Raw genomic sequence first — 27,461 nt, 5'->3', positions numbered from 1 at the left:
TCACGTCTCCATACCCACCCTCCCAATTGCAAGGCGTTCACCACATCCCAGTTCAGCTGCCCAGCAGAGGCTGACCAGTATCTCTCAGGCCTAACTGGAAATTCCAATGGGAATCTGATCGTGCTTGGCTCAGGTGTCCACTCCTGGACCAGTCAATCAGCTGTGGCTGAGAGTGGAGCCACATAGGACGGCAGCCACCAGAGCTGGGCTCTGCTTCCAGACAGCCTTGGTTCAGACCCTGATTTCACGACTTACAACCCATGCCACATGGGGCAGGTTAATTGAATTCTTTACACTGAAGCTTTTCCATCTGTAAAATGGGGATACTATAAGCTAGCCCCCGGTGGAATTGTGAGGAGATGAACCTAAGGTGTTCAGCACGATACCCAGCATTTACTGATCCTCAGAACATCCAAGTGCCCACCGCCATGGGACTGGTGAGGGCATGAAGATCGTAGAGCTCTTCGGGGCTCTGTTGATGAGATCATAGAGGACAGAGCTGCTGTTCATTTATCTTTGTGTTCCCAGCAGAATGGCACACGGAAGGTATTTAATTCTAGAGGGTGCTGGTTGAATGAACAAAAGGGTGATGACTCAGAAGTGGGAAGATTCAGGGGTCACTGCTGAATCCCTTCAAGTTTCTCACTCTCTGGGCCATTTCCCTTCTGAGGCTCTTCAGGTCTTTCTTTGATAACCACTGTGTCTGCATTAATTTTTGGCTTGAGGCAGAACACTGCTGCTACAAGAGAGACCACAAAACTCTAAAGAGACAGTGTGCGATCTATGCTAATGGAAAGTTGGAGGGAAATGGTAAAAGCTTTTCAGTATTTGAACAGAAGTAAGAAGGTGGGAGAAGCTGCCCGGTACACATAAAATAGGGGATAATACAATAAATTAGGGCTGAACCCCTTAAATGTAATTTAGAAGATGAAATGTTCAGATGAGCACTGTGACAAAATGAGTCCAGAACATGCCCCTCTCCTGGACAGTCGTGGGCCAGAAGTATTATGCCCAGAAACACAGAGGGCGCCAAGGCTAGCCAGCTATTTCTCAAACTTCCTAGTAACATCAATTACATGCACCCCTTCAGGAACTTGGGAGTCTGTTTCATCTTTCCCCAAAAAGTGCCTCCTTTCACTTCCAGCCAGAGGCAGGTGCAGAGCTCTAACTGCAAGACCAGGACAGGCTCCGGAAGGAAGAAGCCAGGCCAGTGAGGTGGTCAGAGAAACAGCACGAAGCCTTATAGCCATGCCAGCCCCAAACAAGGCAGGGAGTGTGTCTGCGTTGCTTCTGATTGATTCCTTCATGTTCAGCAAAATGCTTCACACTTAGTAGACACTCAGAAATGTTGGGCAAGTGAATGAAAAAGAGAAAAGGCAAAGAGGGAATCGTTACTTAATCAGGTCTGCTGTAAGAAACCTCAGTGAGCCAGTCATATAAATGTGAAATCAGAAAGTGCAATACTAGCCAGGACTACAGTATGGGCACTGGCTTTTGGGGAGCAGGATTTTCTTTTAATTCTGTATGTCGGTCCCTAGCATCTTCGAGAGGAGGCTTTGCTCTCCACGGCAATGATTTACAATGTGTTAGGTCATGCAACCTTATCAGTAAGAATTTCAGGGACTGCCACGTAACACAGTGTATTTATTTGTTTACAAATTATGCATTTGTCCTATTGCACTAACATTATATACTTTATAAAATACCTTTAAAGGACATTAAAAAGGAATGCTATAGGCTTCCCTCCACAGTTCGGTTTATGCTGACTCTGGTGGCCGCCTGGAGGAGATCCTGGAAGGGGAAGGGAGGGGAGAGGTGGGCTCTGGGGATGGGTGCGAGGACCCGACCCGAGGTGGGAGGGATTGGCCCCTAGGGGAGGGCTGACCCAGCTGACTTAGTGGCCCAGGGTCTCTCCCTCGCTCCCAAACCTCAGAGGAAGGCTTTGCCCAGGGCACAGATTCCTCAAGGGCCTGGATGGCTCTGGAGGAAGGGCCGCGGGGCCTGAGGACTGGGTTCCTACCCCTGCTTGCCCATTCGAGCTTCTGGAGCAGGCAGTGGCGTCCAGCCAACGCAGGCACACTCCCGGGCTCTGCTGCCTTCACCACCTTGGGCTGTGTGATCTTAGACTGCTTATTTAACGTCTCTGAGCCACAATTAATAAATGAGATAATATTTTTGGGGGGGGAAAGGATGCCATAAACAATATTTCAGATACTTTGTCAGTCATGATAACTTCTTTTTTTTTTTTTTTTAACCAGCTCCTGGCACAAGCCACCATAGTTGCTTACCGAGAGATTCGACATTAGTGATAGTGAATGTAAACCCACATTTTCAAATAATCTTTAGATCATTTCCATGTTTTCTTTGTAACTCTCATCAGATATGATTAGTTAATCATTGGTTTGACCTCGTGACTGACAAAGAACCCTGTGATTTGGGAATCATCTCTGCATTTTCTTGGAGTACACTGGGCGTGAATTATTAGTGTTACATCTCATCCTACTGCTTCTTTTCAGCGATATTTTAGGTGATGTTTCTGTTTTGTGGGTTTGTGTCTTTGTAACCTGGTGATGTGACCTGGTGTGTGGGCACAGCACACACGCACACAATGCACAGCCCCCGTAGTGCCCCTCTACCCGCGGCATTCCTGTCTTCCCACAGGGCACCTCTTCATCGTATGTGACCCCTGACTGCCCTTCATGCAGGAGCATAAGGCCCCAGCGTCAATCCATGTGCTAAATATTAGCAAAGCTTAACTTTTTTCTTATTTTCTTAGATAAAATAGAAATCTGAATATCTTCCCACTCCCCAGTGGGACGGTTTGCAGGCCACCGCAGCTGTGCTGTGTGAGGGGTGACATCGCTCTGTGGCCTTTGCCTTCCCTCTCTAACGGCCGCCATGTGTTGTGCCCCCTCAGACGTCTGGAGAGAAGAAGCGATCTGGCCATAGTGACAGCAATGGCTTCGCCGGCCACATCAACCTCCCGGACCTGGTACAGCAGAGCCATTCCCCTGCGGGGACCCCCACGGAGGGCCTGGGGCGCGTCTCCACCCACCCCCAGGAGATGGACTCTGGGACTGAAGTAGGTGCTGGGCAATAGCCACAACAGCTCTGTCCTCCGGCAGGGGGTTCTGAGACCGCGGGCCCCTCAAGAAGGAGGCTTTGCCAAGCTCCCAGAAGCGTGTTTGGTTGGGTTTTATTTTACTGTGTCACTACTTATGCATATGATCAAATGGACCAACTCCTAAAAGCAGAGCAGTGAAAAGTTCTCAGGTAGCATCTGGACCAAAGCCTGTTTTTACAGAAGCAAATAGTGAGGCTCAGAGAGGTTAAGTGCCTTGCCTAAAGGCACACAGCTGTTTTGTGACAGAGCTGGGACCAGAACCGGGACCTCCTATCTCCCAGACCAGGAGAGGAAACTTCAACCTATAGAGATTCCAAGGCCAATAGTTGAGGTTCATAGTTACATTAATTTAGTCAAACTAAGTTTGACTTAGGTGAAATAAGGTTGAAATGATTTGTTTATGAAAAATAAAAATAGGTACGTTCTCAAAGTGTTCATCTCCCCAAACTCCAAATCGCACAAGAAAGGGAGAAGTGGGATATTATCTTTCCTACACAGAAAAGAGTCTGGGGAAAGAAAGCCAGAATAAACAATCTGCCGGGAAGTGCTTGTAGATGTCGTTGACCGAGCTTGACCATTCGGATGAGATCACAGTGCTTGGTCATGTTTCGTAAATAGTCCTTTGAATCACACATAGGCCCTACATGTGTTTATAATGCATGCAGTTTATAACGCTGTGTTTGAGGTTGTCCACGCACTGAGGTTTTATGATGCACCATTTGGATTCTAAAGCTATAGAGCAGGTGAACTTTGCCACAAGGAAAAGAACGTAGAGCACTGTTATAGTTTCGTGCACTGTGGACAGTTGTTTTCTGCCTGACTTTGGGTACCAAGGAGGACTCCGTGCGGTCAGACCCTACTCTACATTCTGCTGCTTCCCCAGCTCTAAGTGGGAATGTCAATACTTGCACACCTCCTTCATAGACTTCTAAAGATCAAAGGAGAGAATGTCTGGGGAAGTGCTCTGTTTGGGAGGGGTAGTCCTACCTTATGGAGGATGAAATTGTTTTGATTTCATAACATGAAGGGGAAATCTTGCATTAAAGTCAGATTGGGCCTTTGTGGTTTTCTCCTTATGTGTTTAGGGGTCTTGGGATACTGGTTTTATTTTTAAATAAAAACCTGAAAAAAAAACTAAAAAAATTAAAACTTAAAGACATTTATCCCCCCAAAAGATGCTTCTTATACTGAGTGCAGATCTGTTTATAATATTAAAAGGACTTGAGTGTAAGTAGGAGTGGAGATGACAGACAAAATTGGGAGATGGTTATTGAAGCTCCTTTGACAAAACTCAAAAATGGAATATTGGGACATGAAGCCTTGACAGTTTACTGTTCCCTAGTTTAGTTCTGAATTCATATCTTAATTGTGCTCTCTAAGCCCTTGAGATTATTTTTTAAGTAAGCCCTTAAGGTGTATTGCCTGCAAACCTAGTTATCTTCGTGAAGTTCCCACATAGGGCATATAAGTATCCTTTTGAGGAAACTATCATGGAAAGGAAAAATCTTCATTCCCTGGATGAAATTGTCCCTGAATTGCAGATTGTAAGGCTTCTTGAGCCAACACCAATCCCCCTGCATCACCAGGCCAGCATGGAAGGCCCCAAAGGCCCCAAGAGGGAGTCTTTGGTTGATCATGTGTTCAGGATGAAGGATGCTGTGTAGCTATGCTTAGTTTACTGCCAATTTGCGTCAGCTTTTCTTAAAGCCATTTGGTCAGTAGGAGATTGCTTTTACTTCAAGGGAGAAATAGGCTCTGTCACTACAGCCATCTTACCAGATATGAAGGTGCTACCTATGGTCCATAATATAATTTGCTCACTACAATTCTTGCAGCCTGATGATTAACGAAACCCTGCAAAGACATAATGGTTAGTGAGGGACCAGTATCAGTAGAAGCTGGAGAGAGAAGCACACACTTTGACTTGGGGGTCAGAGTGTGAACAGTTGGATGGTTTGAAGAGTCTCTAATAATTTTAAAGCCCCAGCAAAGTATTATGAGCGTCGTTTGTTGCTACAGTATTTATCTATCTGCTCTTCTGAATCTTCTTGCTTATTGATTAGTATGGCATGGGAAGCAGCACCAAAGCCTCCTTCACCCCCTTTGTGGACCCCAGAGTGTACCAGACGTCTCCCACCGATGCAGACGAAGAGGATGAGGAAACGTCAGCTGCCGGTAAGCTAGAAGGCCCCGATGTTTTAGAAACAGCTTGGTTTTCCTTTCTGATATGACCTGATAAAAAATGAATTAGGAGTTCAATAGTTAAGCCATTAACTGCTTAGGCCCTGTCTTAAAGGGAAGACTTTTTATTACTTTTTTTTTTCAATAGGATTCCTCAAACAAAGTTCTTTCTATTTTTTTTTCATCTCTTCTATTTTGATTCTGGTAGGAACCCAGAGGTGTCCAGGGGCCCTAGGAAAAGCTGTTCCTCAGAGATCTCCAAACTCACCCCACATTTCTCAGAAGCAATTTCTGGGTACAGTGCCGTGCACGCAGTAGACAAGATAAATGCCTGTTGAGTTGTGTTGAGTTCTAGGTGTGTGCTTCCCACTTCAAAAGTCTGGCTGATTGAGAGGACAGTCTTGCTCTCTAGAATTCTGCAGCTCACTAATCAGACTCAACTTAGGCCAGTGTGTCAGTTGCTAATGTGGAATTTCAAAAAGTTAATCTGTCCTGCATATATTACAGGAGGTGAGGATGGTGTGTTTAATTTTATGAGATGAGTATGAATTCCCTAAACTACTCAAGTAGTGTCTATAGGCCTGTTTTACTAACGGATAAAACACTGCTTTTATGAATGACATACTTGATTCTACTAAAAAAGTGTAAAATATTTATAGTTTCGGTGTTTCTTTGCCTTTATCATAATGCACACTAAACAAGGAGAAATCATAGTTATTTGAAGCCCCTTTTCCATATCTCCATTGGTTATATTTTAAGATGCCACTGACTTCTCTGATTCTTTTTCTCAAAGCTCTGTTTACTAGCGAACTTCTTAGGCAAGAACAGGCCAAACTAAATGAAGCAAGAAAGATTTCAGTGGTAAACGTAAACCCAACCAACATTCGGCCTCATAGCGACACACCAGAAATCAGAAAATACAAGAAGCGATTCAACTCAGAAATACTCTGTGCAGCTCTGTGGGGTAAGTTGGTGCTTTTTTTACCATTCATGAATGAATTGACCCTCAAACAGGAATCTTACTATCAGAAGAGTGCTGATTGAATCATGGGTGTTAGAGACCCGATTTGGGACTGTCTCGGCCTCAAGAGAGACCAAGAGCAATTTTATATTTAGAAAGCACTGATACCCTAACTGATACAATTTTATATTTAGAAAGAACTGATACCCAGGATAGCAATAAGATTCAGAGTGACCTTGTCACATAACAGAGATGGGCTAAATCCAACAACAGAACTAACTACCACTTAATGTATGCCCACTCCGTGCCCAGCACTGTGTGATGTGCCCCACGTCCTGTCTCTGTGATCCATACAACATTCTGCAAGGGCAATAATGGCGTGACCTCCATGTGACAGTCGAAAAAGCAGCACAGAATATTTTAGTGAATCGCCAAAGGCCATACCAGTAGTAGTAGCAAGATAAAACTTGAAAAGGACAACAAATGAAGAGCCTTCCCTTTTAGTTCAAAACATCAACCTGCAGTTCTTGTGAAAAAGATTTTAGCTGACCTCAGACTCAGTATAGGTGTGATGAGATTCTGTCAAAATCCTGGTCTGTGCTACCATAAACATGACATACAGATCAAGGAAGGACATGGCTCATTTGCGCCCATCTAAAATACTACACCTAGTTTGAAGCACCACAATTTTATAAGGGCAAGGGCATTTGAGTTGTTAGCAGGGGTGAGCACAGAGCCTGGACACCATTTCAGGGGAGTAAGGCTCTGTCCTCTGGAGAAGAGACTATTAGAAGACAACAAGGTAACCCTGTTTCATATTGACTAACATGTGGTTGAAAGAGCAGACTTTCACGTTACTTAGAAGACAGATGTGCAGTAAGCAAAAGAGGTGGAAAAGTTACCCGTTCCTAAATATAGGCCATTGCACCGCTGAACTCACAATGTGTGCACGTGTCTGTGTGTATGTTGGGAGTCAGGGGTGTTTATTTGCCTAGAGATGAATTTTCAAGATTGTAGCCATCCAGACAAGACCACTTACCTACCAGAGTTTTTGTAATAGGAATTACTGCATGGGAGGTGGGCTGGACTAGAGTTCGATGCCTGAGGAGTCCCTTACAGCAGCAGTCCACAACCTTTTTGGCACCAGGGACCGGTTTCGTGGAAGACAGTTTTTCCGCGGGGGGGCGGGGAATTGGGGACCCCTGCCTTACAGTCAATATTTCTGTGACTCTTGGGCTATTAATACCTGCACTTGAATTGGCTTATCATTTCCCTAACAAAGAGCAGAACCTTAAGGTGTGGGATGTAAATTAAGCTCTGGTGTGAGAACGAAGAAGGGCTTTTCTTCCAAGAGTATGGAAATGGGGCACTCTATTATATGTAGAAGGTGGGTAGGCTAGAAATCACTGCATGAATAGGAGTGGGGTGAACCTTGGGGAAGTCTCGAGGTGTGATTTATAGAGAGAGCCAAGAAAAGGGTGGGTGTTACAGGAAAGGAACTAGCGTCACATCTGTGCCTCAGGCTTCTCTTGAGAACTCTATTTTAGGTAGTAAAGGGCTACATGTAATGATTGCTGCTACTACTTTATAAAAGAAAACTAATTTCATTACCAGAGGGACAGTGATTTAATTACTGTCTCAGAGCTACTACTTCTACACTCCCTACGGTAGTACCTGCTTGCCCATTAGTTTATATTTACAAGTCACAGTTTCTTAGGTTTTAAAGGGACCCTGGATGCGGAAGAGTAAAGTCCATAAGAGTCAGTCTTGGGATGCTTCTTAAATTTGCAGGTGTAAACCTCCTGGTGGGAACTGAAAATGGCCTGATGCTTTTGGACCGCAGCGGGCAAGGCAAAGTTTATAATCTGATCAACCGGAGGCGATTTCAGCAGATGGATGTGCTAGAGGGACTGAATGTCCTCGTGACGATATCAGGTATGTTGCTGGGATGACCAAGTCCTCCAGGTCTGCACAGGTGGGAAAGGTGATCACCTCACTTCTGAAGGAATAGTAAGCTCTGCCCTTCCCAGCCGACGAGCAGCACGATAAATTATGGCAGTAGGACCAGAATGACATCACCTACGTTTTGTAACTCCAGAGATTCTGACCTTCAAAGGGAAGTCTCTCACCTCTGCCTGAAATCTGAATCAGACAGAGACATACCACCACGGCTATGTACATATGGGCCTTCACCCTCTGCTGGGACTCAGCAAGGATCCTTTTAAGGTGTCTGTACTCCAGTCACTGCCATCTACTCTCAGATGGAGAATATAAAAATGTAGACTTCTGGATGAATTGGGAGATTGGGATTGACATATATACGCTAATATGTATAAAATAGATAACTAATAAGAACCTGCTATATAAAAATTAAAATTAAATTAAATTAAAAAAATTAAAAATAAACGCAAGCTTCTGGGAGTGAGAAATTTTGTAAGCAGAAATTTCTCTGGTCTCTTTTCTTATAAGAACTGCTTTAGTTCATAGTTCACTGACATTTTAGCAAGTGCAGCTGGCCCATTGGGTGATTGAGTCTGCAAGGAGATTGGAAGGTAGGAATCATTGCCACCCTCTGCAGCTTTCCACTTCTCAAAAAGAGCTTAAAAAAAAAGAGACAAAAGTGAAGACCTTACTACTGACAAGTTAAAAATGTAACCTGAAGGAGTCTACGTTCTTGAAAGTTTTTTGTTTCGGATGGTGTTTGAAGGAGTTTAATAAATAATACCCCTCTTTTCCCCTCCTATCCCATCCAGTATGAAACCGAGAGTACCCCTGCACATTAGAACCACCTGAGGAGGTGTGAAAACTCCAGGATGCACTCCAGACTAACGGGTCAGAATCTGGGAGTGTGGCCCAGGTCTCAGAAGCTTTCATGGCTCCTGAGGTGTCTCCACTGTGTAGCCAAGTTTGAGAACCAGCCATTGTTTTGCAAAGAGAAACATAGGGCTCCTCTTGGGTTGAACCTTGAATAAAGTTTAACTCTTCAGCTGTACTTCTGTTTTGAGAAAAGGCCCTTATTTGATGCTACAATTTCCTCTTTTGCCTGTCCATTGAATGCTCAGTTTCATCTCTTTTTATTCTCCCCAAATAAGGGTTCGCCAAGTAAATTCTTCTTATATTATCATTTGAGTTTAATTCAGTGTACTCCTTTATTCTGGGTAATGCGTTCTTGATTGCAACACCCCCAAATCAAATTTAAAACCGTACATCTGCCAGTCACCTACCAAAAGTGGAAATGATATCAGAAAATCCATGTTCAGACTTCATTATGTTGTTAGTGACACATCCCATTTTTAAAAGTGTAACCATTTCCTATTATCATGAGGTGCATAGGTAGGGAAAGAAGAAAATGAAAACAGAAGCCAAATTTTATTGAACTGCCCTCGGATCTGTGTTGGCACAGAGAGGAGAAAGCACCAGCCCTCCTGCCCATCCTCGCTATAGAAATCAATGCATATTCAAGGCTTCTGGTTATAAAAAGGAATAGTAACTGCACATGGTTCCCTTAATTTAGGTTATAAATGTACTCTCCTGTCAAATCCAGTGTGCAATGCTTTAATGAATTCTTTTCTTCTGGTATATATCACAGCTGCAAAATATGGAACATTTTTTGACACCTAAGAGAAGTGAAAGGAAAATAAGTACCCAAGAAGTATAACCCACAGGCTTAAATTACTGATCACTTAGGAAAAGCCACCCCAAGGGACATCTTCTTATCTGGTACTCAGATAATCTCAATATATTAAATTTTGCTCCTCAATTTAAAACACCTCAATGTTTCTAAGATGTTTCCTTATCATACTAAGAATTCTTTAGTCCATGATCTCTTTCCCATCATTTACCAAAGGGAACTTTTGTGGGTTTTTTTCCAAGTATACATCTTTTTCTCCATTCTTCTTTTTGTTTGACACTCCTTTCAGGGATCTCAGCACTGTAAACATGTCCAAGGGTTATTTTCTGAGCCCTGATTGCTGTCATTGAACTTGTTTCTCATATCTCCTTAAGAAATTCCTTTTTCTGTTTGGTAAAATGAAACTACTACCAGCTGTCATCTTTAAAGTAATAGAGGAGGCGAGTAAGGGGGGCTCTGCATTAACATATGCTGTTGGGTAGAAGGTAGTCACACATGAGTATGCTAAAATGTCCAGTTGTCAGAACTCCTTCATGTAATTAGATCTGGAATGTTTTGGAACACTGATCAACCATTCCGTTACAGAAATAGGTCTTACTGAGCAGACACTGCCCTTTGCACTGGGAGGAGAGAATAAGAGCACCTTGCTCAAATAGAAAGCACCAGAAGGTAAAGACAAATTATGCAATGGTTATTTGCCCAAAACACTTGGACCTGTTTTGATCGTAAGTTCTGGCAGAGACAATACTTTGATGATGCTGGAGACACTGGTTATTGTGCCTTCACACATACACAGACACACACACAAGTGTAAATAAAAATAAATACAATAAAATGGAGATGGAGAAGGATTGAGAGAAAAAGCTGTCTCAGGGCCTTGAAATTAAAGTTCTATTACTTCAACAGGAAAGAAGAATAAGCTACGAGTTTACTATCTTTCATGGTTAAGAAACAGAATATTACACAATGACCCAGAAGTAGAAAAGAAACAAGGCTGGATCACTGTTGGGGACTTGGAAGGCTGTATACATTACAAAGTTGGTAAGTCTCAAGACATGGAATTGTTTGCTCAATCCAAATTATTCAGTTAAGTTTCATTTAGTTGTTTTCCATCAGATATTGATGATGCATTTGTGACCAGTTTAAGACACTGCTGGAACCTTAAATATACTTGCGTTATTTCCCCCAAAAGTTAGATTGATGAAGTTCAAAGAATGCTTTCAGAATAAAGTCTTAGGCTCCAGTTTGAACTCGCTCCCAAAGACCCATTAAAATAACCATGAAGAAATAAAAGTGCTGTAAACCTACAAGGACAAAGGGACCAGGAGAAGAGAAAACAGATAAGAGATGTCAACAAAATTGAACAAGAATTGTTAGACGACGAGGAGCAGAACTAGCTGACCAGGAAATCTGCTGTGAGGAAAGTCATCAAAATCAATCCAGTCACTCAACAGCACTCAGAAAGGGCCAGGACCTGAGGTCCCAGGTGTATCTGAGGTGGAGGTGGAGGGTGGGATCGAAAATGGGAGGATTGTTGGAAAGTTGATGAACAGCAAATCCTCCAGAACCCAGTCAGGCAGCCACCCTCCCTGACAGCACCAAAAGATGAAAGGTGGGCACAGCCAATCTGTTGATGGGGAATATTGAATTATAAGGACACATTGATACACACACAGACACCTCCTTCCCCTGTTTAGCACCCCAAATGTTGCCAGCCATGCTTATACTCCCAAGCAAGAGATTGAAAGATGGTCTTTGGAGAAACTAAATGGCCAGCAAGAAAAGATGTTGAGGTACTAATATTTGAAATGCCGTGAAAAGAGCATGCTATCTAACCACCTTAAAAGCGAAACCCATCAGTCGATAAGCCCACTAGAGCAGACAGTGGGAAAATCCACTAATGGGAAGGAAACTTAAACAGAAAGAAGGGACTTTAGAGGAAACAAGGATAATGAGGAGTGGAACAAAAAATTTTTAAAAGAAACTATCAATATAATAACTTCAGAGAGATTAGAAATACTGTTTCCATAAAAGAAGAATAGGTGTTGTTTTTTTTAAAAAGATGGAACAGGGTTGGAGACTGTCATTCAGAGACCAAGAAAAAAATCTTGGAAATTAAAATATATTGGCAGGAATAAAAAATGCAGTAGAAGGGTCGAAAGACAAACATGAGAAATGTCCTAGAAAGTAGAATGAAAAGAGAAGAAAAAAGAGAGTATAGGTGAGAAAACAAAAGTTTCAGCCCAAGTGGTTCAAAACATAAGTTACGTGAGTTTTAGGAAAAAGATTAAGAAGTGGAAGGGGAAGAAAGCATCAAAGAAAGAATACAAGAAAAGTTTCTAGAATTAAGACCTCAAAATCTCAAATTAAAAAGATTCACTGAGTACCTAGTATAATGAATGAAAAACGACTCACAAGAGGACATAGCAACATGATATTTCAGTACCCAGGAAATGAGAAGGCTCTTAAAGCTTTCAAATTATAAGTAAATAAATAAACAGTTTACATGTAATAGACACAGAATTAGGTGGCCTGGGACTTACAGCAGTACTAGAAGGTTAGAAGACAATGGAGGGGACTTCCCTGGCAGTCCAGTGGTTAAAACTCCACGCTCCCACTGCAGGTGGCAAGGGTTTGATCCCTGGTCGGGGAACTAAAATCCCACATGCCGTGTAGCACAGCCAAGAGAAAAGAAAAAAGACAATGGAGCAAGGCTTTCAAAGTTCTAACAGAAAAATTTTTTTCACTTAGTATTTTATAACCCATCTGTATTAGCCAGGGCTCTCCAGAGAAACAGAACAAGCAGGATGTGTATATATAGAGAGAGAGACAGAGAAGGAGAAAGAAATTAATCCAGGCAAAGTGGGACAATGGAGGGCTCAGGAAGAGGTACCTACAAGAAAAATAAAATGTTACTAATAGATTACCTGCCATATTTGACTATACTGACAGCACTAACAGAAAGTTTCCATGTGCTTAGAGATAGATACATAGAAAATAAGGAAGTGAAAAAAATTTGAAAGCAAGAAAGGAATTATAATAATGGTATACTACATGCCTCATCTATGAACAATAATGATTTAAACACAGGATATTGACTTAACCAAAACTTGTAAATATAACTATATTGGAGGTGTGGGGAGGAAGAGATGTGTACGTTTGAAAGAGAGATCTAGAGAGAGGAGATTGCTCTTAGAGACTAGACCCTTCCATTCTCCAGAGTCAGTAGGTAATATCTACAGCTGAAAAAAGTTGTAAATAACATTATCAGCACGTCATTTAGAAATATGGAGGGCTTCCCTGGTGGCTCAGTGGTTGAGAGTCTGCCTGCCGATGCAGGGGACACGGGTTCGTGCCCCGGTCCGGGAAGATCCCACATGCCGCGGAGCAGCTGGGCCCGTGAGCCATGGCTGCTGAGCCTGCGCGTCCGGAGCCTGTGCTCTGCAACGGGAGAGGCCACAACAGTGAGAGGCCCATGTACCGCAAAAAAAAAAAAAAAATATATATATATATATGGAAATAAATCGCTGAAGAAGTATTTGAAAGTATATTAAAGACAGAATAGTAAACAGGAGAGGCATGCTACAGAAAAAGAGCTCAGAGAACAAGAATTTGGTCAGTTATCTTGGGCTAAATTCTTTAGGACACAGAATATTCTGTTTGTTCAAACATTTTATAAATAAAAAGACTGCCATGTGTACTGTCTTAGTCTGTTCAAGCTGCTATAACAGAATACCACAGACTGGTTGGCTTATAAACAACATGAGTTTATTTCTCACAGCTCTAGAGGCTGAGAAGAGCCAAGATCAAGTTGGTGGCAGATTCAGTATCTGGTGAGGGCCTGCTTCCTGGGTCATAGACAGTGGTCTTTTTCCTATAACCTCACATAGCAGGAAGGGAGAGGGATCTCTCTGGGGTCTCATGTTAAGGGCACTGGTCCTTTTTGAATTCCTAATAACTGGAATCCAAATTTGAATAATAAGCGAACAGCAGCCATTATGTCTCTACCCATTTGTTGATTTTTCTACCATCTTGCCATACTGGCTCTCAGCTGCTTATATGTGGGTGAACATAAAAGCCAGGCAAGGAAACATGAAGGATTTTTATACAGATTCTTCTTACAATAAGTAATTCACATCTAGACCTAGTGCTTAGAGGCAGTCCTAAGCCAGTTACATCTTTAGATGAAGAAAAGAGCCTTCAGTATGAAGCAAAAGGCCCCAGGTATCCTGCAAACCAAGTACACTAAAGGAAGTTAAATCTGTATCTATGAGAACATCCCACACCAGAGCATTACCCTCAATCAGGATGATATATATGTGTGTGTGTGTATATATATATATATATATATATATATATATATAGTGGTTTACACATTCTTTAATACAAAAACTTGAATAAATTAATGAACTATTTTAATTCATAATTTTTCTATTACAGTCAAATATGAAAGGATCAAATTCTTGGTGATTGCCTTAAAGAATGCTGTGGAGATATATGCTTGGGCTCCTAAACCATATCATAAGTTCATGGCATTTAAGGTAAGTAGGCATGTGATTACCTAACAAGGGCTTGTTTTTTTGTATAGTTTAGGTTCCCATCATTTAACAGTGGTTAACTTACACATACACTAGTACCAATTTTTCTGTATATAATAAACCTCTTTTAAAAGTGTAGGAGCTCTTATTTGTTATTCTAAAAGTAAAGACTAGGTATTAGTAAATACTGTTAATTAGTCAAATTAAAATTTGGGTACACCCTCCTCCATTTCAGGTCTATGCACCGTCATCTCTAAGTGGCATTTAGCATGGAATGGTTACCAGGCAAAGCATTCATTATGATATTAGGCAATGAGATTTATTATACACCCACCTAACTAGGGCACTCTCTTGATATTTCGTCTGAAAAAGGCAGACCGACAGCAAACAGCACTGAATCTCAAGACTGAACTGAGTCTCTAAATCTTATAATCCTTGTAAACCTTTTGGGGAAAAGTCGCTAAAACTCACTTGATGCTCATATATCCCCATTGCTGTTGGACTTCTCTGAAATGAATACTGAATGTAGTCACATATGGAAATGGCCTAGTTTCTCTGCATCCTTCAATTTTCATTGCTGTTTCATTTTTTATCTTGTCTAAGTCTGTACCCACTGTGGTTGGCTTGATAACTCATGAGCTTCGACAGAAGTAGGATGGGGAAATGCTGGTCCCGTTGACTCCAGATCATGAAAGCTGACCCCCAAATGCCAGAAGGACCAGTACTTACAGGCACTCTGATGTTTTCAGAGCTGCACAGTCTACCCATAGCCAGTGTGAATTTACCTTCTGTTCATTCTTACTCTCTGCCTACATCTCTCTCTTTCTTTATATCTCCTTGGCCCTCACTTTTTCTCCCCACCTTTATGACTATTATCTTTCTTTGACCCTTTATATATTTTCTGTGGCCACATATGCCCCGTGAGGGCAGAAGCTGCCTTGGGAACATTACAAAGCCCTCTTCAGGGCTGAATCACCCCCGCTTCTATCTTGTTCCTTTAGCAGGGCAAGGAGTTCATTTGTGATGTGCTCAGGAAGATGCGAAATGGGCCCCACTCGTTAACCCCGCTTTTATGGAGAGAAATGTTTGGAATGCATTGGGTTAGTAATAACACTTCAGGGATGACTCCTGACAGCTACAGCGGTGCTGCTGTCCCGCCAAAATCTCTCTTCACAAAAGCTTTTCAGTCAAGATCCTGTCCCTGTTCCGGTTCTGAAGTTACTGTCATCAGTGTACTAGCCAAAGTGCAGGATTGACTGCAAAATGCTTTGTTGAGCAAACCATGGCCAACCTAGAAAGAGGGAAGACTGGAGCCGGCAGGGGGTCGAGCCCTCCCGTGGGGCAAGGAGATGAGGCTCGAACCTCCCATATATGAGAATGATGTTAGCAAAAGAGAAGGAGGGAGGGGTCTCTTAGGTGACGGTGAAATGATAGCCGAGGCACTTGTGGTTTCACAGATTCTCGCCCAGACTTCAAGGCCAATACAGGTGGAGTGTGGATTAAATAATGGCAGAGGAAAACAGAGAAACACTTGACAGTTAGTTGGGGCTTAGACTCTGGAGTCTCACACACAGAACTCTGATAAACGTGGCTGGAGCTCTTTTTTTCTTTTCCTTTTAAACCCAGCTAGCCAGCGTAAGCCGTGAGTCTTGAGATGAATCATCCCCACCGTCCTCTATCGCCCAAACCCAAGTCTCAGATCTCAACGTTAAGTTTAGAGAAAGCGCCAGCCTGATGTGTACTCACTCACCCAGGAGAGTCAGAACCAGAGCATGCCTGTTAACCCTGAACAGGCTGAGCACAGGGCTGGCCCACCTGCCCACCCAGTCTGTCTCTGAAAAGGTAGTAGCCATGCCTGGGCCTGGCTGTCCCTTGGGAAGGAGAGGGGCCAGAGAGGTGACTGGACCTTCTTCTTGGGGAAAAGGCCAGAAATAAACAGGGAAGAACAGCAGCACCCAGACACCAATTTTTTTTTTTTTTTTGCGGTACGCGGGCCTCTCACTGCTGTGGCCTCTCCCATTGCGGAGCACAGGCTCCGGACGCGCAGGCTCAGCGGCCATGGCTCACGGGCCCAGCCCCTCCGCGGCATGTGGGATCCCCCGGACCGGGGCACGAACCCGCATCCCCTGCATCGGCAGGCGGACCCTCAACCACTGCACCACCAGGGAAGCCCACCAAATTTTTAATATATGATGACACTATAAAAACAGACAACTGTCAACCAGCTTCGCTGCCCTGGAGCACAAGGGGTAGAAAAAGGGGAACAAATGGATGCTAGACTCTTCCTCCCAGAGTCAAAATATGAATAGCCCTAAAATTGAAAGAAAGATTTCCTAGCTTTTCAATTTAAGAAAGTCAGACATTAACTTCCACAGGAAATGGCTAAAGGAAAAATTTATTAAGGTAACGTCTTTGAATGATGTGGATACTCATGGGGTGATTTTTAAAGTCTTTTGCAGATCTCCAGCACAAGCCACTGCTTGTTGATCTCACAGTAGAAGAAGGTCAAAGATTAAAGGTTATTTTTGGTTCACACACTGGTTTCCATGTAATTGATGTTGATTCAGGAAACTCTTATGATATCTACATACCATCTCATGTAAGTTCCTGGAAGCAGACTGTCAAGACTCTGTTCCACAACCTGTGTGTATAGATTTGTTTTTGTGCATTTTTAGTGGAGGTCATGCTAACTTTTACTAATCAATAAAGCAGATGGACTTATGGTCTTCACTAAATAGATGAGGCTTTTAAGTCATAAAACATGTAACTTTAACTGATTTTTATGGCTGCTTAAAATTGAGTAACACGTAATAGCAATTATTTGCCATTTACTGGACATGTTGTCTCATTGGATTTTACATTAAAATACGTGCAGTGGTTTTTGTTCAAGGGCATAGATTCTGTTTTTTAAGCAAGACTATAGTAGATGAGCTTCTATCTTTAGTTTTTGAAGGAGATTGGTTCATTTTATGTGGGAGAAGTCCAGTGATCCTTTTTCTGCTATCGTTCCTCTCTTCAAGTGGAGGGCAGTGTCACGTGGCGGAATCAGACACCCTGGAGCACCTGCTCTGGCTCTTGCATGTATTCGCTTTACAATAGTGGACACATTAGGCAGCCTGTCCAACCCTCAGCTTTCACATCTGTAAAATGGGGCTAAGAGGACCTATCACATAGGGTTATCGTCAGCATTAAGTGAGGTCCTACATCTAAAGTAGTTGGCACAGGGCCCTGCAAATTGTACTATTAATATTACTATACTGACACATTGCCTAAAACGTGACTTTTAAGGGACGTGCTGCCCATGGTTTCATGTAGTAGGATGAATGCAGTGTAAATTTTGTTTCCTCTAACGTGTGTAGTCCCAAGGCTAGCATACAGTAGAAATTATTCGTCAGCAACGTCTGAGACCTAATCTGTTACTGTTTGGTATTTTGAGACTTTAAAGACTTTGCTCCAAAGGAGCACAAGAATTGAAAAAAGTTGTTTTGGGGCACGGCACACATACGTCATTGGTTGTTACATTACAGCTTTTCTCGTGTGTGTATGTGCACACAGGACTCACAGCCCGTGCTGTTGGTGAGGGGACCGGGCTGTCCCCATCAGCACCCTCCATCCCCTCATTCCTGTCCACCATGTACCTACTGGACGGCCATGACATTCTCAACCAGGGGATCGCAGCGACACCACGTCTCTTTTCCCAGAACAAGTCAATCTACACTTATCTGAATAGTATGATTTTTTTTTTTTTTTAGTGAACGGTCATTTTTAAATTTTTTCTCAACAAGCCATTACTTTGGACTGCAGTAAGTCCCCTACATAAGAACGAGTTCCGTTCCGAGAGCAAGTTCGTAAGTTTAGTTTGTTCATAAGTCCAACGAAGTTAGCCTAGGTACCCGACTAACACAATCGGCTATATAGTACTGTACTGTAACAGGTTTATAATACTTCTCACACAAATAAACACAATCGGCTATATAGTACTGTACTGTAACAGGTTTATAATACTTCTCACACAAATAAACACAATCGGCTATATAGTACTGTACTGTAACAGGTTTATAATACTTCTCACACAAATAAACACAATCGGCTATATAGTACTGTACTGTAACAGGTTTATAATACTTCTCACACAAATAAACACAATCGGCTATATAGTACTGTACTGTAACAGGTTTATAATACTTCTCACACAAATAAACACAATCGGCTATATAGTACTGTACTGTAACAGGTTTATAATACTTCTCACACAAATAAACACAATCGGCTATATAGTACTGTACTGTAACAGGTTTATAATACTTCTCACACAAATAAACACAATCGGCTATATAGTACTGTACTGTAACAGGTGTATAATACTTCTCACACAAATAAACACAATCGGCTATATAGTACTGTACTGTAACAGGTTTATAATACTTCTCACACAAATAAACACAATCGGCTATATAGTACTGTACTGTAACAGGTTTATAATACTTCTCACACAAATAAACACAATCGGCTATATAGTACTGTACTGTAACAGGTTTATAATACTTCTCACACAAATAAACACAATCGGCTATATAGTACTGTACTGTAACAGGTTTATAATACTTCTCACACAAATAAACACAATCGGCTATATAGTACTGTACTGTAACAGGTTTATAATACTTCTCACACAAATAAACACAATCGGCTATATAGTACTGTACTGTAACAGGTGTATAATACTTCTCACACAAATAAACACAATCGGCTATATAGTACTGTACTGTAACAGGTTTATAATACTTCTCACACAAATAAACACAATCGGCTATATAGTACTGTACTGTAACAGGTTTATAATACTTCTCACACAAATAAACACAATCGGCTATATAGTACTGTACTGTAACAGGTTTATAATACTTCTCACACAAATAAACACAATCGGCTATATAGTACTGTACTGTAACAGGTTTATAATACTTCTCACACAAATAAACACAATCGGCTATATAGTACTGTACTGTAACAGGTTTATAATACTTCTCACACAAATAAACACAATCGGCTATATAGTACTGTACTGTAACAGGTTTATAATACTTCTCACACAAATAAACACAATCGGCTATATAGTACTGTACTGTAACAGGTTTATAATACTTCTCACACAAATAAACACAATCGGCTATATAGTACTGTACTGTAACAGGTTTATAATACTTCTCACACAAATAAACACAATCGGCTATATAGTACTGTACTGTAACAGGTTTATAATACTTCTCACACAAATAAACACAATCGGCTATATAGTACTGTACTGTAACAGGTTTATAATACTTCTCACACAAATAAACACAATCGGCTATATAGTACTGTACTGTAACAGGTTTATAATACTTCTCACACAAATAAACACAATCGGCTATATAGTACTGTACTGTAACAGGTTTATAATACTTCTCACACAAATAAACACAATCGGCTATATAGTACTGTACTGTAACAGGTTTATAATACTTCTCACACAAATAAACACAATCGGCTATATAGTACTGTACTGTAACAGGTTTATAATACTTCTCACACAAATAAACACAATCGGCTATATAGTACTGTACTGTAACAGGTTTATAATACTTCTCACACAAATAAACACAATCGGCTATATAGTACTGTACTGTAACAGGTTTATAATACTTCTCACACAAATAAACACAATCGGCTATATAGTACTGTACTGTAACAGGTTTATAATACTTCTCACACAAATAAACACAATCGGCTATATAGTACTGTACTGTAACAGGTTTATAATACTTCTCACACAAATAATACATAAAAAACAAACACAAAAAATAAAGAAAACATTTTTAATCTGGCAGTACAGTGCCTTGAGAGGTACAGTAGTACAGCACAACAGCTGGCACTCCTTAGCAGTACCAGCTACATCACTGCTGCTTTTACTCTTGCTTCCGGACCTCCTGGGCTTGAAATAATGATACTGTACTAGTGTACTCTATACAGTACTGTAAAAGTAAAGTACACAAAAGCACAACCACTCGTAGAGGATGCACGCACGTCACAATGTACACCAGGCACGTGAATGCTGGACATGCAAACACACGTTCGCACCTTGGAAAGTTCGCACCTTGAAGGTTCGTATGTAGGGGACTAATTTAGGCACCCAGATAAACTATCTGTATTGACTGTTCATAGCCTGTTTTGGTCCCACCTTTTGGCCCCACTTGGGCTGTTTCCATCAGATCCAACTGGATTGCATTCTCCTCATCTTTTTTGGAAGTAGGTAGAAAACACGAGATTTTCAATGTCCACGGGAATGTGCTCAAATCCCAATTCTACCACCATATCCTAGTGCAGCTTTGGTCAAATTACATAACCCCTCTGAGGTGCAGTTGCTTCATCTGTAGACAGAAATATCTAGCATGGGGAGCTGTTTTAAAGGCCAGAAGTTATACATGGAAAGGACCCACACTTGGCACAGGGCAGGTGCTCCATAGCTGTAGTTGTTGCTTTTAGAACAGGTAAATTGCATTCTCAACCTAGTGCCTAAGTTTGTATTTACCAGGGTATTTGACAGGTCGGTGGTTAAATTAAGCAAAACAAAACGTCAGTCTCTAGAATGTAAATGGAAAAGGGAAAAGAAAAAACTTTTATTTTCTTTGCAATTCTTAGAGATTAATAGCTAAGATACTGTCTTATTTTTTAAAAGAATAATGCCTGGCCTTTCTTTGTCTTCTAGATTCAGGGCAATATTACTCCTCATGCCATTGTCATCTTGCCTAAAACAGATGGAATGGAAATGCTTGTTTGCTATGAGGATGAGGGGGTGTATGTAAACACCTACGGCCGGATAACTAAGGATGTGGTGCTCCAATGGGGAGAAATGCCCACGTCTGTGGGTAGGTTAACCATTCCTTATCTCCTTCAGCAGTTACACCCCCCAAATGAAACGAAAGTCAAGAAATGTGAAACAACCATTTGATTCCACAAAAAAAAAAGTCTGTGAATAACACTTGTAAGACTTGCTTTGTCTGTTTATCTCAAGTCGTTTGTCATTTTTGTGGTTAAGATGTGAACAGATGCTGTGAGTTATTGCCCATCTAATGTTTTTAATGCAGTTTTGGAAATTCCTTTTGACAGCCTACATTCATTCCAATCAGATAATGGGCTGGGGCGAGAAAGCTATTGAGATCCGGTCAGTGGAAACAGGACATTTGGATGGAGTATTTATGCATAAGCGAGCTCAAAGGTTAAAGTTTCTATGTGAAAGAAATGATAAGGTAAATCCGTTTCAACATTTGCATTAGTGTTTGCATTTTAAGAGACCACCAGGTACCTGTGAAACCTTCATTTTCCTTTATACTGATTTGAATCACATCTGTGTTAAACAATCAATATTATCTTGAAATGGCATTATTTGGTTTGATTCATGTGAACCCTCAAAATATATTATTCACGCATCAAAAAAGACATAAGGGCTTCCCTGGTGGCGCAGTGGTTGAGAGTCCGCCTGCCGATGCAGGGGACACGGGTTCGTGCCCCGGTCCGGGAAGATCCCACATGCCGCGGAGCGGCTGGGCCCTTGAGCCATGGCCGCTGAGCCTGCGTGTCCGGAGCCTGTGCTCCGCAACGGGAGAGGCCACAACAGTGAGAGGCCCGCGTACTGCAAAAAAAAAAAAAAAGACATAAAAAACATCTAAAAAATTTCTTGTAAACTCTTTGTAACTTGTGTGGCTTGCAGGCCTTAAGATGACTCAGCAAATAACCCAAATTCTCCTAAGCACTTAGAAGAGCCGGCCTCTCATTAGTCATCTCACAGTGGGTCAACTTTATACCCCACTTTTAGACGTTTCACAAAATCATTATTGGGACGTAACCCATCACATTATATTCGATTTTAAATGTAAAACATTTGACATGTAGAAATATAAACTTTTTAAAAGTGTCACCCATACCTTAAGGAATGCACAATCGCAAACTCAACTAGTGCCATGTCTTGTGTCATTCCAGCCATGTTTCTTCTGAAGTGTCATAGGGGGACTGTTTTCCAGTGAAATCGGCAGTGTTCGTCTGGCATGATCAGTCGCCCAGAAGGCGTGTTCTGCAGCAGTGCTGCTTCTGCCTTGCCCTCCCTGTAGACTATCCCAGAGTTTTTAGTAGCTAAGCTCTTCTGTATTTGTGAATTCATCCTTTGGGACTATGGCCAACTTAGAAATGCTGTCCCCAAAACAGCAGACATAAACATCTATAGAAAAGAACGTGACAGGTTGAACAGACCTGCATCTCTTGGTTCACTCCCGTTCCCCAGAAGCCAGGCTGGTCTTAGTCTGGCCCTGGAGTAGCCAACTACTCTGACCTGGTATGGTCTGGTGTGGTCTGGGTGGACAACAGCTGGGGATGGCAAGGATGGTCCCAGGCCCTTATCGGAATACACCAGAAAACAGACCTGACCCCTAGTAAAATTCCAGCCCCCGCCTAGTCTCTGGGAATCATAAGACTAGGAGCGATCTGGGCACGGACACCCACACTCCAGTTCATTGAAGTCCCACCCCAGAAAGCCAATTTCAAGTCACGACCACACCCTCAGCAGCAGGCTGGGACCACACCAGCATCTGGGGCCTGAGGTTTAGAGCCAGGGCTCGCAGAACCTGGAGAGAACAGCAGCCCTTTCTGTCCCTCATTGTGTTCCCATGGGTCCTCTGTGCTTCCCCGTTTTGATTCACTGACCCTAACAGTAGCTTTACTTACATATGTAGCATTAGCTGAAAGGTGAGCATTTCCACAGAACTTCCGAAGAAGTTGTTGGGAGAGACAATATTCTTCTGAAGAAACTGTGGGAATGAAGTAGCAGAGACTTTATACTAATGACAAAAGTAAATGCCTTGGACCAAAGTTTGGTGTTGGCTGACTGAAGGACTGGGCCACAGCCCAGAATATTATTTTGCTGGGCAGTGGTTCACTGATGTTCAGCTCAAGCAAGCAGTACCCCAAATTTTGCTCGCTTCTCTCAGTCATTTGATGAGATGATTTAGCAGACCCAGACCGAATGGACTGTGGTTCTCCTTACTAATGCCATGATCTCCTTTGGCCTAGGATATGCATTCATCAGCAGAGGAACCAAGCATTAACTCTTGGAATGCCAAAGTGAATAGGCATTAAACACCTTACCCTCTCTGACCAGAACCACTTATTTTTTTTTTCTTAATTGAGAAATGAAGTTGTATAGTAGTCAGTAGGCCCCAAATTCCCCCTTGACTTTGGAAATGTGAGAGGATTCTCTTCATTCCCGAAGTCTGCCCTCTTGTTATTAGGGGAGAGAAAAGGGGAGCCCCTGTGGCTTTCCAGAAATTAACAAAGGACGTGTTGTGTCCTAGACCAGAAATCCAGGCATATTATCCTAGCCCGAAACTCCCTTGTAAAAAGTGAGCGCCCAAAGGGTTGTTAACAAGTCAAGATATAGCCCCTTCTGGGTCCCTGAAGGCCGATGCCACAGTCAGTCATAGTAACCTTCATAGGAATAAAGGCAGGAATGTTTACAGAGGTTGCACTGAATTAAAAGGCACTTTATAAACACCAGCCATTAAGTCTTAAGAGCTGACACATGGCAAGGATAGGACATGTGAGAGAAAATGGATGGACGGTTGAAGAAAAGAGGGAAAGAAACCATGCAGTTGAACTAACTTCTTTTTAATTTCAAACAGGTATTTTTTGCATCCGTGCGATCTGGAGGAAGTAGCCAAGTGTTTTTCATGACCCTCAACAGAAATTCCATGATGAACTGGTAACAGAAGAGCACTTGGCACTTATCTTCATGGCGTTATTTCTAATTTAAAAGAACATAACTCATGTGGACTTATGCCAGTCTAGAGGCAGAATCAGAAGGCTTGGTTGACCATACCACTTTACCCTTTTCCTCTCCCTCCACCCGTCCCAGTACAGTCCATCTTTCAATGTTGCAGCCTGGTTGAGAAGGAGAGAAAAAGGTGGCAGGAATTTCCAGGAGATCCCCAAGAATGCTGCGTTGTCTGTGGACAAAGGTGGACCATGTGCTCTTCGGAGTTAGGGATAGAAACAAATATTGTGTGCTCTTATGATTAAGCTGTGTTCTGGTGGGTTTTTGAGTTTTATTTTGTTTCGTTTTTTTACCTTTTTTCTTTACCCCTTTACTTTGTAAGAATGGGGAAAGAATGCATACTGAGAAAATGTCTGTTTTTAATTCTGTCTGCCTGCTAGCTTTAAGTATACAATGTGTTGTAAAATTTCCAATTTCGAATGGTGAGAGACAGCACAATAAATGTACCTTATCTCTTTACACTGAAGGCCATAACTACATAGTGGGGTAATTGTAGAACTCTTTTGCCTTCACAAACCCAAAAGGTTGCTTTTTCATAGCAACTGCTAATGGATTTTTAAAAGAGAAGAAAAATACTAGTTTTCCCCACTTTCGGGAAATAGATTTTAAATGGCTAAACTACTAGCCTTAGACTAATAAAATCAAATACCATTTCTGTGAGTCTGGCAGGCCCTATTTTATATGGCCCTGTACAGAACAGAGTGTGTTGAATGGGACAGCAGTGCCATTGAGTTGAGTTGGCTCTAGTGAATGAGGGACTCTATAATACAACATTGCCTCAGCGATTATGCAACAGATCAGGGCAAACGATGGGATGACAGAGGGGGTCAGACAGAAGGAGCTTCTGGAAACAAGCTAAAAATGTATATACACACACACACTTTTTTTTTTCCAAATGCACAAAACTTCCCAGCTAAGGGGTCACTCTGTTCGGGCTTCGTTAGGAGTTAAGACTTTGTTCTTTCTGGGAATTGGAGAATAAATAAGATCCAGGCTCTGGTCGTTCCCAGCGTTCTCCTGAGGGTGCCACTTTCCCAAGATGAAAACTGTGACTGAAAAAATAATAATAATAAATGTTTCTGAGCTGCCTGTGTCCTCCTCTCTGGGTTGGTGAGAGAAGGGACTAGACTACTAAGCCTGCCTGAGACCCAGCGGGCATCGTTGGTTCAGATGTTATAGAACTAGAAAGCAAGGCTTTGGCCAAAATTCTGAGACCCTAATCATTTTACCTTCCTCCAAATTACCCAACATACGGTAAACAACATTTGTGCAGAATTTGTATGTATTTCGTTCAGGTTGACTTGTGTCCTTATAGACTCTTACACGGATGATTCGAACTTTTACGTGACTGTCTGGGATTTTTTTTTTCCAAAGCTACCAGCATGGCCGCCTGTGGTATCAAGGTGTTGCAAAACGATATCTGTGTTGCGCTTCCTGTTTTAACCTACCTCGTTTCGTTTGTTTTGTTTCACTGTTCATCACAGCAGGGTTATCTCCAGGAGACATATAGAGAGCTCAACTGGCAATCTCAGGTGCACTTAATATTTTAAAATAAAACAGTAGTTGACCAAATTGTTCCTCTTGAAAAATTGAAAAAAAAAAAAATCCAACAACAACAAAACTAATGTGGCTCGTTTCTGGAGAAAACAATTACTCTAAAGAGATCAAAAAAAAAAATCTATGATCCTACTGATTTTGCCTAAATACATGAGCAGCTGATGTACTATTAATGAGAACGAAATACACATTAGGAAAATGGCGCCATTTCAATCTGGTGGCTTGGGCAAGGGGGGAAACAGGGAAGGGGAAATATTCTAGTTCTGTTATAGATGATTCTGCCCCTCCTGTAAAGGTGGTTGTCATTTGCATTTATTTTAAGCAGGTAACACAGGAATGGAATTGAGGATTATCTTCAGGCAATCACCAAGATGTCCTCATCGTGGTCCCTTTAGTGCTCAGAAGCAATGATATCCTCCCGTTCTCATTTTTACTGCTAAGGTTCTGCTGCTAAACAGTATTACCTTCACAAATTCCGTGCAACAAATTCAGCAATAACGTTTTGGATTGAATTTAGCAGCTACTGTAATTGGATGCTGACGCGGACAAGATATATTGATTTGGGTCTCATCCCCGCATGTGATTGCCACCAGCTCTTTATATTGCTGCTGTGGTATTTTAAACCAGAAGCTTCTTTAAATTATGTTGCAAACTGATCTTTGTTTTTATGTTTTGTTTTGTTTTGATTTCTAAGTGGTAAGTTCGAAACACACAGCTTTAAATGATTTTTTTATTGTGGGATTTGGGTACAGTTAAGAAATAAAAGGGAATCATTGTGTTTAAACATAAGGTAGTTTGTGAATGTATTTTTTAAAGCCTAGATTCATTGAAACAAAAAATCATGAGAGAACAATATTAATGCAGTCTTGTTTACAGTATGTACAGTGACATAACATAGAACATGAGCTTTTCTGGTGCCAACAACAATAAAACACAGACGTTAAACATCAAGCCATGCCTTTTATATTTTTGTACAAATATCTTCCACAGAGTACAAGGCAAAACCAAATTTAACAAGGGCCCCCCACAAAGCTGTGCTCCTTAAAAGATTTCTAAAGAGTTCTTTGAAGCTTTTATCTCCAAAAATACATTTTCCTCCATCAGGACTGGCCCTAGCCCTGAAATACTGAGGCCTAGGTCATGCAGAATATTTCAGAATAACTATTCTTGGGCCCGTAACAATTCCCAACTTTTTGGTTTGCTTTCATTCTTTATTCTTTTTTTTGGGGGGGGGGGCGGCAGGGGTGAGGGGGTGGTTGTGCTTTTCATCCCCCTTAATATCATCTTAAAAATAAAATGAGCCAGTTCTAGAGATAAAATCCCCAGCATGAAAAAATAAAACTAAAAACTGAAACTAGTTTCAAGACCAAAGAAATTTTTATGAAGATTTCTATACAAAGAGAAACTGAGCCCTCTCTCCCTCAAAGTTAAGTTTCTCTAGATCTCTTCTGTCCTTGCTACTCTCAAGTGATACTCATGCAGTACAATCCACTGCAGCTGCTCACACCATCGTCGTGGGCCGGGGTCTGTCAGGTGACTATCATTGCTGAGTGCTGGTCGGGGACGCTAGAGAAGATTCCTCCATGCAGTGGGTAGTGGGAACAGCG

At 41.8% G+C, this 27,461-nt stretch overlaps 1 protein-coding gene across 1 annotated transcript in view; it reads left to right on the top strand.

Annotated features, from left to right (window-relative positions):
- TNIK (TRAF2 and NCK interacting kinase) overlaps window positions 1-24,229 on the top strand; it is a 414,109-nt gene extending 389,880 nt beyond the window's left edge. Inside the window, exons 24-33 of the mRNA XM_065876880.1 lie at window positions 2,918-3,082; window positions 5,188-5,299; window positions 6,099-6,269; window positions 8,058-8,201; window positions 10,804-10,938; window positions 14,338-14,438; window positions 16,885-17,034; window positions 21,184-21,343; window positions 21,585-21,724; window positions 24,146-24,229. Coding sequence (XP_065732952.1) covers window positions 2,918-3,082; window positions 5,188-5,299; window positions 6,099-6,269; window positions 8,058-8,201; window positions 10,804-10,938; window positions 14,338-14,438; window positions 16,885-17,034; window positions 21,184-21,343; window positions 21,585-21,724; window positions 24,146-24,229 — 1,362 coding nt within the window. The remainder of the gene's footprint in view (window positions 1-2,917; window positions 3,083-5,187; window positions 5,300-6,098; window positions 6,270-8,057; window positions 8,202-10,803; window positions 10,939-14,337; window positions 14,439-16,884; window positions 17,035-21,183; window positions 21,344-21,584; window positions 21,725-24,145) is intronic.
- Window positions 24,230-27,461: the final 3,232 nt, after the last annotated feature.

This window comes from Phocoena phocoena, chromosome 4 (genome assembly GCF_963924675.1).
Source record: "Phocoena phocoena chromosome 4, mPhoPho1.1, whole genome shotgun sequence".
Classification (NCBI taxonomy): domain Eukaryota; kingdom Metazoa; phylum Chordata; class Mammalia; order Artiodactyla; family Phocoenidae; genus Phocoena; species Phocoena phocoena.
This window is presented reverse-complemented; position numbering and strand designations above follow the sequence as displayed.